Genomic DNA, 21413 nt, shown 5'->3' with positions numbered 1-21413 from the left:
TGACTGAGGTCCACGGTAAGCTCAAGAAGGCTTGTGTTGTGGATACTCAGACAACGATATATATAATATATAAATACTTATATGCATAGAAAACATCCATGACTCAGGAACAAATATCTGTGTTTAGGTACTGATATGTATGGAAGCCTGTTCTTTCCGCACAAACCTTATCAAAATCGCTGCATAGTTAGCTAAGTCCGGTCTTCAACTCATTACCTACTATACAACAACATAATTGACGAGAGTGAGGCAACCCTAGCTACTAAAAAACCGGCCAAGAGCGTGTCGGGCCACGCTCAGTTTAGGGTTCCGTAGTTTTCCATAATTTTCTCAAAAACTTTGAACCTATCAACTTCAAAACAATTTTCATAGAAAGTTTTTATAAAGATCTACTTTTGTGATTTTTTTCATATTTTTTAAACATATGGTTCAAAAGTTAGAGGGGGGGACACACTTTTTTTCCTTTAGGAGCGATTATTTCCGAAAATATGAATATTATCAAAAAACGATTTTAGGAAACCCTTATTCATTTTTAAATACCTATCCAACAATATATCACACGCACAGAACTAAATCAAGATAGAAGGAAAAAGTGTATCTACTTCGCGTGCGGAAAAGTTAAATAGCGAGCGACATTGTTCGCCGCGCAAGTCAGTCTGCTCCCGACCGCTGCCCGCGAGTGACATACAGTGAAAAATACAAAATGGGTCGGTATTCGATAATTAACTGTTCAAACACCACCAATAAAAGCAAGAGTGTTAAACAAAGTGTTTCCTATCATCGGTAAGTACCATTTGTCCTAAAATATTTTTTATTAAATAAAAAACACGATTTTCCTATTTTTATCATCAAAACATTAGCTGACGTACGGCCGTCAAACTAGTTTTCCATTGCGGCTTTAATTTGACGAGTCCGACTTGGCGTGCGTTTAAAACAAGCGATATAAAAATAGGCTATTCAAACTGTCGAGACAAAGTGAAGGTAGATTTGTTATTTTGTCCGTCGAACTCACGTCGAACTTAAGAATAGTGGTGCACCACGGAACTATATCGTCATGTATGCTGCGATTTCCTTATTCGATTTAAATCGATTTTGCGAAGCAGTGGAAATTATAATTATGTTTTTATATTGTTATGAAACTATACATTTATAAAGTACGAGTGAAAAGTAAATTTAACTTTAAAATAGGTTACAGTTACGGTATTAACGTTGAATTTGTGGTCGGCAGAAAAACAAATACAAACATAATACGCTCTATATTTATTATGAATAAAAATAACTCTAAAAATGTGTTAATGGTTAATTATATTGATATACATAGTACTAAAAGTTGTAACAAATAACATGAGGATAATGAAGTGAGAACATGGTCGATTTTCTTAAAAATATTACGAAATATTAACTAGTATTAATATCTACCTACTAAAATCTTTGTTCCTGGCCTTAGGCAAATTATATACCTACTAGTGAATTGTTTGTCATCACACGAATACAGGTATATACTTACTTCATTTCACAACGAAGATGAACATCCGATATTTTTAACTTCGGCGGGCATCCCGCAAGCAACCTCCACAATCGATCGAATAGGTTACGCGGCGACAACGTTCCCATCACTAAAGTACACTCGTGACGTCATAGGCTCGACACAAAACGTTACAGTCTCGGTTTCGCTGTTAATCGCCGAGCATTTTCCTTCTATCTTGATTTAGTTCTGTGATCACACGTTAGGATTGCAATGAAAAAAAAAACACTCCCCACTTTACGTGTAGGGGGGGTACCCTAATAAAACATTTTTTTCCACTTTTTATTTTTGCATTTTGTCGGCGTGATTGATATACATATTGGTACCAAATTTGAGCTTTCTAGTGCTAACGGTCACTGAGATTATTCGCGGACGGACGGACAGACGGACATGGCGAAACTATAAGGGTTCCTAGTTGACTACGGAACCCTAAAAATTACACAGTTTTCACCTTAGAGATATAAACGTAAAGGATAACGCGCCAAAAGAATTGCCTTCCTTTCCTTCAGCAATTTTATCAATACAGAGATAGTCAAATCAAATGAAGTTGATAGCAAGTCTGTCCGCACGTGCGAAGTAAACGTCATAATTTGATAAACATTTGACTGTGGTATCGAAACCGATTGCATTGTAGGATTTGTAGGTGATGGATATGTGAGTGTGCACGGGAAAACGTCCCACTTTCTCGATTGCTATAAAGCCGCTTTGTCAGTTTATTCATATAAAGATACAAGTAAATCTCGCCTTAATGGTAATTGACAAAGTGGGACATTTTACTAAACACACTCACATATGTCACCAAAGGGTCGGTCGTATCCTTAGCACCCTTTGTTTTAAAACGACATAGGTACACGGTGAAATAAAAAGGACATTTCAAACTTTGCATAGTGACTTTTGAGGTCATAATGAACAATTTTTATTATGGGACCAAAGCTGAAATCGCAAAAAAATATTTGGCTGTTCCAAACATAGCGACTGTCATCACGCCGCTCATTTCTATGGAACTGCCAATTTTTTTTCCGCGATTTCAGCATTGGTCCCGTAATAAAAGTTGTTCATTATGACCTCAAAAGTCACTATCAATCACTATGCAAAGTTTGAACGGTCCTTTTTATTTCCCCTGTATTTTTAACTCCGGAAATAGTCATCTGCAGTGGCGATAGGTACCTATATCTCAGCAATTTGCTGAATAAAAAAAATACAAAATTTCTTTATTGACAATTGGAGCAAGCAAGATTTACATAACATGTTTCCGTATGCCCAATCTCGATTGTTTAGTCGAACATTATGGAGAATTAGAGGCATTGATCTTTTTTCGTACTTAATCCTAGTAGCCCTAGTAGGTATTAGAATCAGAGTATTATGGAGGTAGTAATAGTATTAAGTATTTAAAGGGGTTTAAATATAGAATAATTACACAATATTAACATTATTAAATTAAATAATTTATTCAATTAAAATAAATAAATTAATACACTATGGCAAGAACAGTAAAATATTCTAAAAGAAGTACGGTCTAGGCCGGTAAAACGCGTGGTACGGATAGTAGTAGAACCGTCGGTAAGGATTTTGTGTGAAATGTTTGGGACCGAAGAATCGTCTGTGTGCCTTATGCTTCTGTCTGCGAAATATCGGCACCGGAACCCAGTTCGCTGCCACATCCATAATCTCATCTTCATAGGTGTCAGGACTGTCAGGCAACGTTTTGTAGAAATTATCCTCAATAGGAAACTCTGGGACATCTGTGATATACACCTCAGCGGCAGGATCTTGAGCAATTTCGACTGGAGGAGGTACTAAATCCTCTTCAATCGTAATACTAACTTCACCATTTCGGTCGCCATCATTGATAAGCCCCGTATCAACAAATGAAACAACAGGTTCCTTTTGTTCCGTTTTGTTTAAAATGTCTTCACCTTCGTGTTTGGTTTCTGAGTCACTGGGCTCAGGTAGAGCCTTGTTATTATTATCCGATTGTATAGTATTTGCGAGTGCACCGACGAGTCCTAATGATAACAGTACAATCACCGCTTGCTTCATTTTTTCTGTGAAAATATAAATTGTGTACGTGAGTAATGTAAGACACACAATGGAAATGTCTGTCGTCTGATAGTGCTTTTATTGGCAAAGATTTGGGTCGAAGAAAGGCGTCCGTTAGCGCCGACACCGATTTAGTGTTTGGGATAAACATTAGGGTCCTTAGTAGAAAGTGATATGCGAGTAGTAAATAATGAGTCACTCCTACGGATGTCTCGTATCGAATGTCAGGCTCAACAACAGATTACCTTACTCATTGTACGGAAACTCGAGCCCTGGTTCGATTCCCGGTCGAATAGTAAAAAAGTTTGGAAGTACCTACCTACATAATATTTTTTGTGCTGTTAGGTATGAGCCTGGATAATATGATATGGGATCGAATGGCACAAAACAGAATTATTTTTTTCTCACATCCTGTATGCTTGTTTTCAAAATTTGTAAATGCCAATCATTTGAAATCGAGGGACGCGTCTTCTAAGACCGTTTTCGCGTAGCAACAAGAGATCTGGTAACTACTCTCTCTCTCTCTCTCTCTGACCCAAAAAGAAAAGATTTACCTGCACCCTCAACATTATCCATATCTTTTTAACCCTTAAATGCATGACCTTGACGAAGATTTATTCAAATTAGAATTTTGACATGCTGTCATTAGAGTCAAAAATAGATGATGCATATATGTACATCACTATGCATTTAAGGGTTAATCGATAAAGCCTTGGAATATGACGACCGGTCGGTAGCACGTAGTGACCCTGCTACTGCTGCTGCTAAGCCGCGGTCCCGGGTTCGAATCCCGGTAAGGGCATATATTTGTGTGATGAGCACAGATATTTGTTCCTGAGTCACGGATGTTTTCTATATAAGTATGTATTTATTAACCGTCGCCTCATATCTCTCAAGAAGGACGGTTATCAAGTCGTTTGTTTTTTTTTTTTATTTCTTTATTTTTTATGTTTGTTCCTCGATATCTCCGTCGTTACTGGACCGATTTTGAAAAAATTTTTTTTGATTGAATATATGTATATGCATACAGATTGGTCCCATTTTTCTCAGAACCCAGTTCTGATGATGGGATCCTGGAGAAATCGAGGAACTCCTCGAATCTGAAAGGCATACATATGGTGATTTTTGTGTTTTTAAAGGAACAGCATGCATTTAGGTACGGAACAGTGACATTTGGTGCAGTGGAACTGCTGATGATGGCCAGAACGGAACTCTTCAAATCTGAACGGCACGCTTATAGTGACTTTGGTATTTTTATAAGAACAGCATGCACTTTCGTCCAGAACAGTGACATTTGGTGCAGTGGAACTGCTGATGATGGCCAGAACCAAACTCCTCAAATCTGAACGGCTCGCTTATAGTGACTTTGCCATTTTTATAAGAACAGCATGCGCTTACATCTAGAACAGTGACATTTGGTACAGTGGAACTGCTGATGATGGTCAGAACCGAACTCCTCAAATCTGAACGGCACGCTTATAGTGACTTTGGTATTTTTATAAGAACAGCATGCACTTACGTCCAGAACAGTGACATTTGGTGCAGTGGAACTGCTGATGATAGTCAGAACCGAACTCCTCAAATCTGAACGGCACACTCATAGTGGCTTTGGTATTTTTGTAAGAAAAGCATGCATTTAAGTTCAGAACAGTGACATTTATTTAGTTATGTTTGTTAAGCATATTGAGTTTTCAAGTCAAAGTTTGTCAAGCTTCGATTTCTTCTTATAATATAATCGGATTCATGAGGAATTGAGGAAACTTCTCAAACCTTAACGTTATACGTATATTCATTTGTGTTGCCATCTAATAATTAAAGCATTAAAAGCAGTTTTAAAAAATACTTACACATTTCTACATAATCCAACATTCGCAAGTAGCTTTCACCAGAACCCGAAAGGCGACGGTTTTTTTTTTTTAAATTATCTATATAAGTAAGTATATCGTCACCTAGCACCCATAGTACAAGCTTTGCTTAGTTTGGGGCTAGGTTGATCTGTGTAAGGTGTCCCCCAATATATTTATTTATTTATATCTAATAGGGTCCACATAAATGTTAGTATGCCCTTATCTTCATAGATACATTTCTCCACACACTAATAGATTGTTTAACTAATTAAATTAAGGGGCTGACAACACCCAACGAACATAGCCGTACTCGATACACGATTTAACGAAATCGGCTCGATAGAAAAAAATTGCAAAGACTGGTCTCGAGTTCGTCATTTAACGGTTCTATGTCGTTCAATTATTCAGTTAGTTGTCTTTAATTGTAATTACAATAACAAAAATATACATATCGAAAACACTGACGAAACAATTGCACAAATAATGCATCTTTCTATTTTATTTTAATATTTTTCCGTACTTTTCGTACCTAGCCTCCCTGTTTTAGTGACATCGCGCTCTCACTTACTTCCATGCGATTAGACAGTGTACGCTAGCGTCAAGGTCATTGGGTGTTGTCAGCGTCTTAAAGAAACTTACGCCATGTCCGTATCCAACGTATCCGTATCCATTTTGAGGACACGGTGCCCTCCGCCGGTTACTATCACCACGAGCTAGCGTATTTTGGTTGCTCCTACGCTGCGCCTTCGCTTGCTCGCGAAGCTCCCTTAGCCTCTTCATCGCGAACTTCGGCATGAATGGATTCGTTTCTGCTGTCTCCATCATCTCTCCAGCAGGCTCCACTGCAGTCGATTCTAGAGACTTCGACTGAACCAGCACGAAAACAACTGCGATTATCAGCAACGCAAATATTTTGAACGTCATTTTTGTGATGCGCAACTGTTTTGAATAGCCACGTGGCACTGTTTATGGAAGTCTGCCGAGTATGACAGCTAATCCAGGATTAATGCTCTCAGAGTATGCGATGATGTTTTATAGGGAGCTAATGCTTACGTGGTCGGTGACACACATGTGCATTTGTTTGACGCGAATGTTTTCGAAAACGTAGCGGGTCATACGGCCATTTCCAATTAACACGCCCGAGAAACGCTCGTATGTGTAGGCCAGTCCTAAATACCTAATTATAGTAACCGATTTACCTATATACCTACTAGTGCAAGTGCATTAGACCGGACTATCTGGCGAATTAAAAGGGCATTAGTAACAGAAAAAAATCTCAGTAGGTACCTATCTGTTAATATTAGATAAAAAACAAAACATTTTTTAATAATTTATTATTTTAACATTATTTTACAAAAAAAATCTCAGTAACCTATCTGTTAATATTAGATAAAAAACAAAAAAAATTTTAATAATTTATTATTTTAACATCATTTTACAAAGTCGGTGATCTAAACTGAAATAGTTACTTGTTTTACAAGGGGGCAAAATTATGCCGCCGAGTGAAACACAAAATTTTTCACCACACCAACACAAACAAAATACTGACTATATAAAACATCAAACAAATCATAAATCTATCAATTTATTCAATATTTATAATTCAAAATCATCATTTATAGGTAATTTCTACCAGCCAGCTCAAGATATCAAGTTAAAATTTGTATGAAATTACTTTGCACTCTTGTGGATAAAATGCAATTTTGCTATCTGTTTTCGAATAGCAAAGTAAGCCTTTATCAGTTGGTGTGGTGAAAATTTAATTACATTACAGTAGGTAAGTGGGTATTTCTTGTTCAACACAAATTAATCTAACGTCTACTACTCGCAAGTTACAAATTTTGTGAAATGCTTTTTAATTAAACAAGTAAAGTTAAAGGTACAAACATACATTATAAGATTTATAAACAAGTAAGTATACTAACATATAAAAAAAACTACATGTACTAATAACCTAAGAAGCTTATTAAAATCCCCCATGACCCCCATGACCCCCCCCTGGATCCGCGCATGGTTAGATAGCAAGGGCCAAACTTTGCACCGTATGAACCGGCGCGAACATCAGAGGTTTGTTTACTTAATCCTAGGCCCCACCGCTCGAATAAAAGCTACGTCATCAGACTCCAACACTCTGTTGTCTCTCTAAAACGAGGGGTAGGTAACGACGTAGTTATAATTTGTCTCGAAAACACCACACAGTATGCATCGCATCGCGTTTTACTCTCTTTCTTAACACTGCAGACTATGCCGCAGTGCTGACTGTCTGCACCGTTCGGTTTTGATGTGACGCACGTGGCATTGGCATCCCACCATAGATTCTTCCCCTTCAGCCATGGCAGCAAAATTAATTTTTCCAGCCTTTTACCATCGGTGCGACGGATGCCTGGTAATTCCAGAACACATGGTAATTACAGTCGCAGATTTAAGTAGCGAGGTTAAGAAATGTCCCTTAAGCGACTCGACACGTGATTATACGTAATTAGAACTTTAGCACATCTTTACGATGCCAATACTTTTTTTGCAGGAACGAGGAACACGCGACGACCTTTGATAAAGCATTGCACAATCCCACGTAGTCCCGTACGTGGTATACCGTGTATCAGATCATGCATTAAGCCAAACATTTTTGCTGATTTTTTAAATTCGTTAATATCCGTATAGGGTACCCGGACAAATTTTAAACTGCTATTTAGGGTGCCTGCCATTACTTCTCGATCTGTGACTTTCGGTAGTGAATACACAAAGGAAAAAAACATATACTCAGTTTTCTTCAGCAAATAAGAGAGATCGTACTTAGTAAACGGTATAAATTGTAAATTGAAAATTGTATGGCGAAGATGGTGGTCAAAGAAAGTCGGACTGCTAACTCCAATCCTCCCGAAATTAAAAGTCCTGGATATTTCTGGTCTGATGCAAACACGGCCTCGGGAGATTGCCGGGTCGCGTAACCAGTCGTCGAAATAAGCTTCCGGCCAACGCGGTTCTAACTCCTGCCATGTTTTAGATAACATCATCCAGCCCAAGCCTGGAAAAAAGTCCGTCCGATGTAGTAGCTCCCTTTCGTTCATCTCCACCAGGCCCTCTTTGCAATTATCGTTCCATGCTGACACGCACCAAATTGTTGGATCTTGATACAATAGTGGATATGTGCCGCGGAAATACTCGTAGAAATCGGGAGAAATATCCAAGTCATCTTCCACAATGATGACAGCTTTGTGTTGCAATGTTCTGAAGACGTAGTTAAGCGCAACCCTATAATGTCGAGCGATCTTGTAATAACCCCTTAAGTGAGGCGGGGCATCAAGTCCAGGAATTTCTGATGGTGTGGGCTTCACAAACGTGATAGTAGGATCGAAGTCTGCAAATGATTTTATTATTTGGCGTGTTTCTTCGTGGCGGCAATCTTGACTCACAATTATAGGATAACTCTTATTGTCCGGTCTATATCTGACCAGACTCTCCAGGCATCTTTGTATATACGGCCTATCGCACGCTATTACTAAGACTGGTAGGACATCGTTTTTAACATCATGTTTCCTTCTTGAGAGTATAAAAAACAATAACACAAGTATCACAATTAAACACACTGTGTGCAGTTTTCGTGAATATCGATATCGAGGCATCTTGATCACAATTCAAAATATTTACATTACGTCTAAATTGAAAATACTCGAATGTAGCAAGTCCATGGAATGTAACGCCCGAAATGTTCAATCTTACGAGTTTACATCTCACTACTACGGCGAAGTACCTACCTACTACGGTGAACAATGAACATGATATATTGCACATACACGGTGTAACATAAGAAACCGAATAATTTTAATAGCGTTTTCCTGATCATATTTTAAGACTAAAATAACTACATTTACTATTGGGTTGGTAAGAAAGTAATGAGCGAATCATAACCAATATTGTAATTTTTATTTAATTTATTATTTTAATCATTTATCAAAAATATAACGGCCTTCGTTATCTACTACTTGTCTCCATCGTTCTGGTAAAGAATGAATAGCATCGGCGAAGAAGTTCTTAGGTTTAGATTCAAAAAACTCAGCTATGTACTGTCGTAGATGGGCTTGATCATCGAACTTTTTTTCATTCAAGGCATTGCTTAGCGATCTGAACAATGCGTAATCCGTAGGTGCCAAGTCTGGAGAGTACGGTGGATGAGGTATCACTTTCCAACCTAGCTCCAATAGCTTTAGCCGAGTCACTTTTGCAATGTGTGGGCGAGCATTGTCGTGTAAGAAAAAAACTTTAGCATGCTGTGGACGATTCTGACAGATTTTTTGGTTTAGATTTTCAAGCTGATTACAGTATACTGATGCGGTAACAGTCATTCCACTTGGTAGGAGTTCCCAGTGAATAATACCATGAATATCCCACCAAACGGACAGCATAACTTTTTTCGAGTGAGGCTCTGTTTTTGGTGCCTCTATTCCTTTTTCGTTTGGAGCTAGCCACTGACGTTTGCGTGTGTGATTTATATATAAGACCCATTTTTCATCTCCAGTGATAAGATGGTCCAACTAGTTGAATGTGCGGCGAAAAGACAGAAGTTGTATGCAGATATCGGCACGGCGGTTTAGTTGATCTCTATCAAGTTCGTGCGGTATCCAAACACTGTATTTGTAGTTTTTTCCCAACTCGTGTAAATGTGTTTCTATGGTGACATGAGAGCAGCCTAACTCGGTAGCAAGAGTACGACTCGTTAGCCTCGGATCTCCTTCAATTAAGGTTTTTAATTTGGCTACATCAATCTTCATCGGTCGACCAGACTTAGGTTGATCTGATAATGAAAAGTCGCCACTACGAAACCGCTGGAACCATCGTTTCGCCGTGGCCTCAGACACAACTTCAGGAGCAACACGCTGACATATATTACGCAATGCTTCGGCGGCTGAATGGCCAGACTGAAATTCATATAGTAAACAATGCCTTACATGCACTTTTAATTCGTCCATTTTCTTCCTTATATTAGCTCGGCGACAGCTAGTGAATGACTGACGAGAAACTGTGCGACTCGCCCTTTATATACTTTCGACCATAGAAGATTCTAGAACTCTCTCAAAAATTTTATGTGGAATTCAATCGATCGCTCATTACTTTCTTACCAACCCAATACTATATGAACCCATTATGGGACAAAGTCTCACTATCCTCATTAAATTTATAGATGTCAAAAAGTGACAAGACACACCTTTCAATTAAGCTTAAACAGAAAAAAAATTCAGTTTAATATAATAGGCATTTACTTTTTATGCGAAAACACATCCAATATTTTTTTATTGGCTAATATTCATGTAACATTTTATCTTTATTTTAGCCTCAGAAATGAAAAGTCTTTCAGTTTCGTCATGTTACACCGTGTATACATAAATTTTGCTAAATCATATACATTTCGATCAATGTTTTACGAGCAAACTTACTTTTATCGTGAATCGAGTGTGTAGTCACGGCTGAGAAAATGTCGAATAAATGAAAAAAGCTATTTGAGTGATAAGAAATAAACCACCATGTGAGAGTTGTGAAATAGTAGATTGTGTCACAAGAGAACAAAATGACATACTTACAGTCGCCATGATATATCGGAGCGGACAAGTTGCTCACAAATATCTGAACATGCCTCTATTGTTAAGGCGATAAGGCGTGTTCCTGCGTGCCTAGCCGAATGCAATAACGCTCACGAAACGAAACGCTAATAGATATCTATCTATTTAATTAATTTGTGCCATTTAAATTATACCTAAGAGCGCATGCTTGTACAGTATATAATGTATAAAAGCTAAGTTAGTTATAAGAATTAAATATTTGAACGCCAAACTGTGGTAAAATAAGGATTGAAATGAAAATGTATTGCCCATCTATTATGTACCCTTATTTATACAAATAAATATTTTTGATTGATTGATTGATTGATATCTCTATCGCTCTTGCGTACTGGCGCGACAGAGCCAGACTACCTTTCGCGGCGTTTCGTTTTCGTTTCGCGTCGCAGAAATGCCATTCGGCTACGGCACCTGAGCGGTCGGGGCGCGTAAATATATCTGGCCCCGTAGCCGAATGGCATTTCTGCGATATTATCGCGAAAGAGATATTATAGTGACCGTTTGTGCATTCGGCTACGCACACGATATATCTGATGGCGACTGTACAGCGAGTGTTTATTGACTATTGAATGTTTGATCGAAGCGAAGGATACTAACTACTAATCTACACCCAAGTGTAGAATATTTAAGCGTACACCCACCTACTGATGTGCCGACGGACCATTTCCAAAATTCTGAAATTTTCACATAGGAAAACTTCTGAAACTTTCCATACTTTGTATGGACAAGTGTATGGGTGGAAACTTTCCATTTCATAAATTTAAATTCCCTTTATTTTTCGTGAAAGTTTCGTGAACTTTTCAAGAAATTTAAGATTTTTTTGGAAAGTTTCCGCAACTTGCACATCACTACACCCACCTTAAAGACCGGCACCGCACCTCCAACCCTTCTGGTGTTTCGGGTGTCCATGGGCGACCAGTCTGCTATCGCATAAAAAAATACTATAACTAAACTAAACCACGAGCATAATGAACGATTCTAAAATAGAATCCTAAGCGCAGTGAGTGATTCAAGCATTAATGCCAAAGCCATGTGGAACATACTGTCCACATCACCTATAAGGAAATTATTGTTCTAAACTAAATTAATAAGTAATTAACATTTCAAGTCCGGACTATGCATTCAGCCCGAATGCGACAGCTCACACATTCCCAGTGTCAAGGCTCCGATAAAGATGATTCATTTCAGTTTCTCAATGTCAATATTTAGCCATAAACAGTAATAAACCTCTGAAACGTAGCTGGACTTCGCTGAATAGCTGTTAAACTCGGCTTGTTTACCGGTCTAAATGTATTTATAAAACAGTCATGTACAGTCATTGACAAAAATATGTACAAATTACAAATCATTTATTCAGCAAATAGGCCACTTGGGCACTTCTACACGTCATATATACAAAACATTTAAAGTTGAACTGAAATTACAATTGATAATACTAATTCTAAGTTCTAACTAAAGTATAACGCTACCACAATGATTAGAGATGTATAAGGTCTCTAAATGTCGAATTTCAACTAAAAACTACACATAATATTATAGAAAAGTACAAATACAAAACAAAGAAGTCTAAAATTACTTCAGTTCATTGTACCTACTTAATAATAGGTACCTAGACAAATTTTTGTCGTACGTGCTGCAAACTTTCCGTTTAAAATAGAGATAAAAATAGAATCGACTTTTTTTCAGACAAGTAGATCGTTAGGCGAGAAGGAAATTTCAATGCAAATAAGGTGACCTGAAAAACCTTCTTGAAGTAATTACATAGGTATTTTAAATCTTTTCATCACATTTGCTGTTTAAAGGTATCATTGCGTCTACGTGTACTGAAGCATAATGTACTATTTTATTCCCAAGGGAATAATGGTTTTAGTTTTAAAAATTAATACAATCCGTACAATACTTCAGGCAAAGGATGTTTCAATCTGCCAAGGATTTTTATTGCACAACCAAAATTTTACTATTAAGCTATAAAATATATTATACGGTATGATAAATGCATTTTATTTATGTTTTACAATTATTTCAGTGTGTTTTGCATTTATTTCGTAAAATTTAACTCAGATAAATTGTTATAATTTACAATCTGACAATATGCTCTCCTCTACTCGCGCTTGTCCGCGTGCGTACGCGAGGCACCCACCGTTGCCTAGCAACGGAGAGTACAATAGATCAAAATATAAAATATGAATGAAAAATAAGTACAATTTTAGTTCAATTATATGATTTATATATGCTTTTTTGAATGTTGCATTTAATTTATATGCAGTTATTTTCGTGTTTGTTTTCGTTCAAAAAGTGTTTGTTATCAAAAACAATGAATTTAATATGAACAATCTGATGTAGATCAAGATATATATATACTACTGGTCGCAACGCCGCCGGTTGAAGGTTTTGCCTTATGACTGTTTCCTCTGTATTTTTCTCTCAAATGTGATGAAAAACATTGTGTGTAACTCGGGGAGTATGAATATTACTAACTCGAGTCTTTAAATCGCTCCGGAAAGCCGTCGCGATTTAACTTACTCTCTTTAGTAATGTTCAACTTCCTCCCCTTGTTGCACAATGTACTATTATTTGAGTATCCCACAATCCCACAACACAAGCGTTTTGAGGTGATCGTGAGACTTAGTCAATTTGTGTAAGAAATATCCTAATAAAACTGAATTTTTTATTGTGCAGAAACGTCTGCATTTTTTAAATTAAAGAAAAAATGAAAAAAAAAATCACATCTCCGGCAGAACTCGAACCTGCAACCTATTGTACTGCCGGTGCAGCGGATATAGGCAGGGCCGTATTAAGGGTAGAGCGAGTGGAGCGGCCGCTCTAGGCGCCGAATGGTAAGGGGGCGCCAAAATCGTCATTGCGTGGGCGCACACATAGCCCAAAATGGCGAGAGGAGCCGGAAATGAATTTTATTCAGATATTGAAAATATTTGTGATTGTGATTCAGATTATCTGAAAAGTTGCACCACAATGCCACCATGTACAACATTCATAAGGTGGGCGCCGTTGCTACTGTTGCTAGGGCGCCGCGAAAGATGTTTCTAGCTCTTGACGAACCACATTGTTGCGAGGCCGAACGAAAAAGACAATGTTACGTCGCTATCCAAACGCTCAGTGTTTATCCGCAATTCAAAGCGGAGTTCCTCTTAAAGCCAAAGGCGCTAAACGTCTCACAGAGGCGCAATTTTGTACTAGACAAAGGAGCGTAAGCGTGATGATAAACGCAGTTCTAATAACCCAAATCTAAATACCCCAAAATATGCCAAAGGCCGAATAACATGAGAGCATAAATAACCTATTTAATTCCAAGCTTTGCTCTTCCGCAGTTCTGCAATTAGAGTCGATGCCATGCCTTGCCTTGGCCGTGAACTAACGACTGTTATCAGTTATCGGTTTCTTGGTCTGCCAGAGCTTGGTCTTTGGCCTCTTTTGTTATATCCCAGCCATTTGTTCTTGTCCTAGTGAACTCCTCAATGAACACGCCGCACAGGAAAGCATTAACCTCGCGTACGTATGTCCTATGAAGACAGGGGCTTTTATAGAATCAGCCCCCCCCCCCCACTCCCCTGCCATAAATAATGGGAAATTTTTTTTTACAATTTCTATCTATGCGCATGCATACATGTGAAATGTTTTACTTACCTAATCAAATGGTTGTGACCTTTCTGATGGACACAGCGAATCTATGACCATTTTGGCATCGAACCCCCAAAAAAGGTTAAACAAGGGGCGCCAAAACTATATCTCGCTCTACCCTGATCGAGTGCGCGGGCCGGCGCTGGATATAGGTACCTAATCAACTTAGCCACGGAGGCCTGCTGGATGCATGTAAATTTTTCATACCTTCCCTCAATTCCTAAACACCTTAGGGTAACGTGTAAAAGAGTGCATCTTAATAGGCACTGGAGTCTCAATTTTACATTGAGTATTTGCCAGTAACACTATGATAATAGGTACGTAGGTACTAAACTTATTTTTATTTTTAAGTTCTAGTTCTGCCGGAGGTGTACATCTTTCCATTTTCCTTTAATTTAAAAACGTAATATTTATTTATTTATACTTCGAAATTAAACATAATTATATAACATACCTAGCAGATACTGACTCCTAAAAGGTCTCTTTGTATTTTTTACTCAGATAAAATTATTTATTACTAACTTTTTGAGTGTCGAAGTTGCTGAACACGTTTAGTAAGTTCCGGGACAGTTTTTGTCAAGTTAGCGTTTACAAAGCAACAATTTATAAGAATTGCACGTATATCATTAAAAATATATTTTATTGGTTGTGGGGATTTAAGCACAGGTACTTTATAAAAGACGTAGACAAGGTCAGGGTGACATAGTATATAATAGTGGTCACAGGTTTTTATATAAGTACATATTTTGTTTTAGCTCACCTTAACTGAAGCTTTTATATGGGACCAACCCCAAAATCGCAATAAAATTGGCTGTTACTACTTAGCTTGTCTTCTGTTGGCATTTTTAACAGGGTGTTTTTTTCCACTACTAATTATAGCGGCTCATTATGTGTTTATAACATATATCTACATAGGAAATCGGTGACCGAACCTTACAACCGAGCAAACGCTAGGTCAGCGCTGTGCTCAGCTATTAGGTAACATATCAGCCGCAAGGAAATCTACGTCAGATGATCACGTACTGGAGATAAGCTAGAATTATGTATCAAAGTTATCAGAAACGTGTCCTGAGATGAACTGAGTATATTCCGAAGTATCTACAGGGTGCTTCCGTCAAAATCGACGTGGAGGATTATTGTAACTAGATAATGCCTGCCTTAATTTATGAGGTGTTACGTAGCCAAATCCACAAACGCTTACGATAATATCATAATCGTGGCTAGCTATCTCTATCGCTCTTCCGTATTTAAGTCGATCATCAAGTCAACGATTTGTATTTGTACTTTTTATATTTAGTGTAGTTCTTGGTTGTAATTCGACATTTAGAGACCTTCTACGTCTCTAATTAATTGTATAGAGTTAACTTTAGTTAGAACTTAGAATTAGTATATAATAGTATCAATTGTAATTTCAATTCAATTTTAAATATTTTCTAAATATATACATGTGACGTGTAAAAGTGCCCCTGTGGCCTGTTTGCTGAATAAATTATTTTGACACTCTAAGAATAAATTAAATTACTTTCATAGAAAATATTTTAACTTGTTATTCCAGTGTGTTGGTTCCCGTGTGGTGACGGGTTAAGAATTTCACCACCCCCTTTCTTCCCGTGGGTGTCGTAGAAGTCGACTGTGGGATATGGGTTAAATTGTGGCGTGGGCGAGAGGCTGGCAACCTGTCACTGCAATGTCACAATTTAGATTTCTTTCAACCCCTTTTTGCCAAGAGTGGCACTGAAACTTAGTAGTTCATGTGCTCTGCCTACCCCTTTATGGGATACAGGCGTGATTATATGTATGTATGTATGTATGTGTTGGTTCCAGCTCGGAGCACTGGAGGCTTTGGTCACTTTTTCTTTGTATATGACATTTATTTAATGTTTAAATTATTTTGATTTTGATTTTCGATTGTCATTTAGGCTAAGCCGCCAGGTCCTTTTTTTTAGGTCAACAAAGTAGAATTGCAGGTTACGTAGGATGTGTTGGACTCTCGTCCCTAGCGAGAGGGGGGGGGGAGCTTGTCTACCCACCTTAACCCACCGGCATTTCCCCCTCTTTGCCGTTTGTAATTCAGTTTCATCAGTATTCATCTCATTAATGTAATAGCGTATCAGAACTCTCACTAGGTAATCTAGGTATTACAATAATTTGGCCTTAATCATAATAATTCCCTTCCGTCACCGCAATAGTTAATTGTGAAATGCAAAAGCAAAAGGATTATTGGTACATATTATTTATTATACGACTTAATTACATCCTGCCAGAATGACAGAGCACTGAAATAGTACGGTATTATTTTTTTACATTTTCCTTCATAATTCTTTTTTATTCCACTACAAAAAAAATGGTTTTGATATATTATGTACAGTTTGAGCTCTTTCTAACGATACCCCACTTGACCTAGTAACTTGAACTTTACATTAATAAATTTAAAAAAATAATAGGTACTTTCAGCTTGTAGAGGTTCACAATGTTCATAACTATTCCAAATTTCAAGTCGATAGCATAAGTAGTTCTCGAGATATTTAGAAATGTAACAGACAGACAGACGGACAGAGCGCCGCCATAAGGGTTCCTTTTGTACCATTTTGGTACGGAACCCTAAAAATGGTAATGTGCCATATCGTCACTACCTACTTTAAAAAAAACTTGTATCTTCGTCTGTCAATGAAAAGAAAATTGTAGTAAGTATGTATGCCTGTATGGAATGCATAATATAGACTTACTGCGTTTTAACTTTGAGGAACAGCGTGAGATACGAGATTTTTTAAAAGTAGTGACGATATGTATTATGACCATGCCCAGTGGGCAGATATGGCTCATATGTGGGAAAAGTCAGGAATGTCCCCTGTAAATATTTTCAAGTATACAGAGTGTAACAGGTAACATTTTATGGATATTATGGGCTATGTAAAAAAATAAATAAAACATCGAATACCATATTTTGTTAAATTGTACATGAAATATCATTCTGTCTCAAAAATAAAATAATATCATTATGCAAATAAAAATACCTAATTAATTACATCTACAGCAACTATGATCAATGATCATACTGATCATCACGATTGAAAACAATTCGCAATACAGTGCCAAAACAACATTGCACATACTTATGTACATAGAGTTTGAACCTTGTGCAAATTTGGAACAAAATAGTTAACAGTTAATCTAAGTAAAGTTTATCTAGACAGTTCAAGGTCAGCATGTTTCGCGGGCCCATTGATTAGCAATGGCCGTCAGGTGACGTCACATCAGCCGTGGTGCCCGAATCCGTGGCTTACCGAGCTCAAGTGACTTAAATTATTTAGATAAGCTTGTTTCTGGTGACCCCGAGTTCCTTTATAAATATGTGTGATCACAGAATGCGTATTTATACTGGACGTCTGAGTTTTGAATCGCCCACGCTCTGACATTGGGAATTACACCCCTAGTGTGGTCTTCGCATCGACAGCCAGTATGCCAGTAAGCGCTCCATAGCAGCAGCGACGGACGCGTCGCGACTCACCCGCCGTATCGATCGCGTACATTCAACAAATTTCAGCGTAAATCGCGATAATATTGTTTTCGTCACTGGCAATACGCGCGGTTTACACTTGAAAATGAAAAGCGGCTAGTGAAAGTTGGTAAACAGTTTTTGGAACGCTACTCATAGTTGATGCTTTTTTTTTACATTCCGCATTAGAAGGCCGAAATGAAGGATAAGAAGCTGGGGTAAGTTGGGTTGAGCTGAGAATTAGTTTGATAGTAAATATATTCCTAAATAAATAATTATGACAATAAAAAAAGTATACATGTCTACACTTGAACTTGACTTGACCCACTAAATTGCGTTAGACCGGTAGTTAGTTTAACAACTTCATGGTGATCAAAGATCATCATCTGTCATGACACACGTGGGTAAACAAAAATTGCAGTTTTGATTTGTAAAAATCCATTTCTTAATTAAATAATTAGGTATCAACATATAAAAAAAAAACTATTTCATAAGGACAAACGCACCATTATTAACTTAACTTATTAGGCTAAACAAAATCGAATTACAAAACTAGTTTATACTCGTCAAATAAAACATATGAATGTTAAATTCGAAATAGGTACTTGCACAGTAGGCACACAATGCTAGTGCTTGCATAATACCTACTGGTTAAAGCAGTGAAAATAAAACATCATCTTACTAAGCCTTTGAGTAATTATGTTTACTAAGCATGCCTGCTTAGGTAGTTACAAAAAAAAAGGTTTTTTAGGTCTTGTATGGCGATTGATAAGATGGTGTATTCATAACCACAAAATTAAAAATTTTGAAATAACCTCCGACATAGTGGACCGACTTTCATGAAACATGGCTAAGAACACTCCCGACTAATTCACCTTTCAAAAAAAAACTAAATCAAAATCGGTTCTTCCGTTCGGGAGCTACGATGCCACAGACAGACAGACACGTCAAACTTATAACACCCCGTCGTTTTTGCGTCGGGGGTTAAAAATGTTTTCAGTACACACGTGTTTCAAAAAACACCATCTGTTTTTTTTACACACGTACTAGTGCGAGAATAAGTGGTTCATTATATAACAGGGGGGCTACCATGAAGTGCTAAAGCCGTTCAGTTTAGGTTGAGAGAGAGGGACGGAGCTATGGAACTGCTATAGCTTCGTCCCTTTCTCTCAACCTAAACTGAACGGCTTTAGCACTTCATGGTAACCCCCCAGGTCGAAACTTGGAGGGTCATCTGTACTGAAAAACGTCGTACGATACGCGAGCGAAAAGGAAATTCGTAACTCGTGTCGATTTAAAACACTCCTTCGGTCGTGTTTTAATTTATCGCCACTCATTTCGAACTTCCTTTTTTACGCACTTGTATCGTAATGTACTATTCTTATCTCCCTTTAAAAACAGACTTTGTAAGATTTAGCCTAAAACATGCATTTTTGCCATTTCTGAACGTCATTAGAATATATTAAACGTGTTTTACACATTTTTTATTTATTATTTTATATATACTTCATAAAGAACGGCAAAATTTATATCATTTGAAGACAATTCTTAAAACATAACAGTCAAGTTATAAAAAGCAGTTATATTATATTGTATAATATTTTGTTACACGGAGTGCCAACTCAAATATGTATAATGTAACTGGTATTTCACCGTCAGTCACTTATTTATTGCTAAAAACGCAATTCATGGTAGCTGGGGGCCGATTTTTGAGTCTCACGGCGTTCGAATTCAGAAAATTGTCACTGAAAATAATAGGCAACCGTTTTCAACCGGTATTTTAGTGACAGTGAGACTCAAAAATCGGCCCCCAGTCAGATCTAAATTATAAATGATGACCAAACCTTACCATTCGGATTATTGATAAGTAAGTACAGTGCGTGAGTTTTCAGGTCTTCAGATTTGAGTTTGAGGACGCATAGAGCCAGTCTAATTCTCCAATATTATTTACTAATGTTATTTATTTTGGCATGTGTCGTCGGATTTTTGACACTAGTTTTCTGTAAAAAAAATCGTATTTAACAAAGCGCTATACAAGTATAGACATAGCTTCTATTAATGAGCGAAAAAAGGACATAGTGTACCTATATAACGAATTATCGAACCTAGGACCAGCAGGTAGGGTCACTAAGCCACCAGACCAGCACCGGTCATGAAAAAAATATCACAAGTGCGAAAATGAGAAAATTCGAAATAATTGAACACTTAAATCAAACATTATAAAAAAAATTTTATTTTCTTTCATATGTGTAATTTATTTCGGTTTTAAATTGTAAAAAAAATCTAGGTCCAGGTCATTTGGTACCTATCTAGAATAGGCTGGTTTTAATTATACACATTGTTAGTTAGCCATCTTATCATATGGACCAATGATACAATTTAAAAGAATTAACATTTGTAATGAGGTTTTAGTAGGCAAAGCACATAGGGTAATAATTTCAACCATGTGATTGAAATATTTCCCATGTATTTAATTATTATCTAGCGTGCCATATATGTCCACTGAGCACGCGTGCTATATGTGTCCACTGGACAAGTGGACACTCTGTCTCTAACCCTTTGATGCATACGAAGCTATTTATGGCCCATATAATGTTGAACTCTATTCAGAACGATTAAAGTTTAAACAACAAATATGTTTTAATTATGATGCGGCAAAGTGTTAGGTACTTCATGTAAAACATGAAAAATATTTCGTTAAGTTGAAGACCCAGGAAAGAGTCAGTTGATATTGGTGTTTTTAAGTACGCAAAGAGCTTATTATACTCGTATCTATTCTATTTATCTATTACATAAGTATCTGACAGGTAATCATTAATGAAATACAATACTGCGTAAGTACATAAGAAGTTATCAAGTTTAGTGTCATTATTAAGTACTCAATTAAGTATTCAGAACAGGGTCGTAGGGTTAACAGACTTGTAGACTGCAGTCATTGCGCGGGAGTGTCGGGATATTGACGATATTGTATTGTGCAAATATTTAATTTTATTTCAATATTGTGAACAATGGATTTCTCGTGTTGTGGATTCTCAGTTTATTTCCGAAGCCGGCTGAAGATTGTTAGGCATCAGAGGTAAATAGAAAGGCGTAGAGAAAAGTAAGCTTACTTATTTATACATAAGTAGTAAAGGGGTCACGTAACAAAGTAGCGACTTTCAATACTGCGCAAATACCTATTCTTCCATTTTGTTTCTTTACTTTAGTTTGAAATGGCCAAGAATCTGTACATCAATATTTTGCTTAAAAAACTT

The 21413-nt window shown here is 37.2% G+C and overlaps 2 protein-coding genes across 3 annotated transcripts in view; one reads left to right on the top strand and one right to left on the bottom strand.

Moving 5' to 3' along the window:
• Positions 1-2948: 2948 nt before the first annotated feature.
• Positions 2949-6400, bottom strand: LOC125230489. Of its 2 annotated transcripts, none has more exons than XM_048135650.1 (2): positions 6052-6400; positions 2949-3570 (listed from the first exon to the last, which is right to left on the bottom strand). In XM_048135650.1, exon 2 carries the CDS (start codon positions 3563-3565, stop codon positions 3026-3028), a length of 540 nt encoding a protein of 179 aa, XP_047991607.1. In that variant the 5' UTR covers positions 3566-3570; positions 6052-6400; the 3' UTR covers positions 2949-3025. Both variants share the same exon structure in this region, with proteins under 2 accessions (XP_047991607.1, XP_047991608.1).
• Positions 6401-18121: 11721 nt separating this feature from the next.
• Positions 18122-21413, top strand: part of LOC125230488 (facilitated trehalose transporter Tret1-like) — a 39811-nt gene continuing 36519 nt past the window's right edge. The window contains 1 exon segment of the mRNA XM_048135649.1: positions 18122-18377. Within this exon segment, the coding sequence (XP_047991606.1) occupies positions 18358-18377 (20 nt within the window). The 5' untranslated portion in view covers positions 18122-18357.

The sequence above is a fragment of the Leguminivora glycinivorella genome, chromosome 10 (genome assembly GCF_023078275.1).
Source record: "Leguminivora glycinivorella isolate SPB_JAAS2020 chromosome 10, LegGlyc_1.1, whole genome shotgun sequence".
Classification (NCBI taxonomy): domain Eukaryota; kingdom Metazoa; phylum Arthropoda; class Insecta; order Lepidoptera; family Tortricidae; genus Leguminivora; species Leguminivora glycinivorella.
The sequence above is the reverse complement of the archived record's forward strand: the minus strand, read 5'-3'. Positions and strand labels throughout refer to the sequence as shown.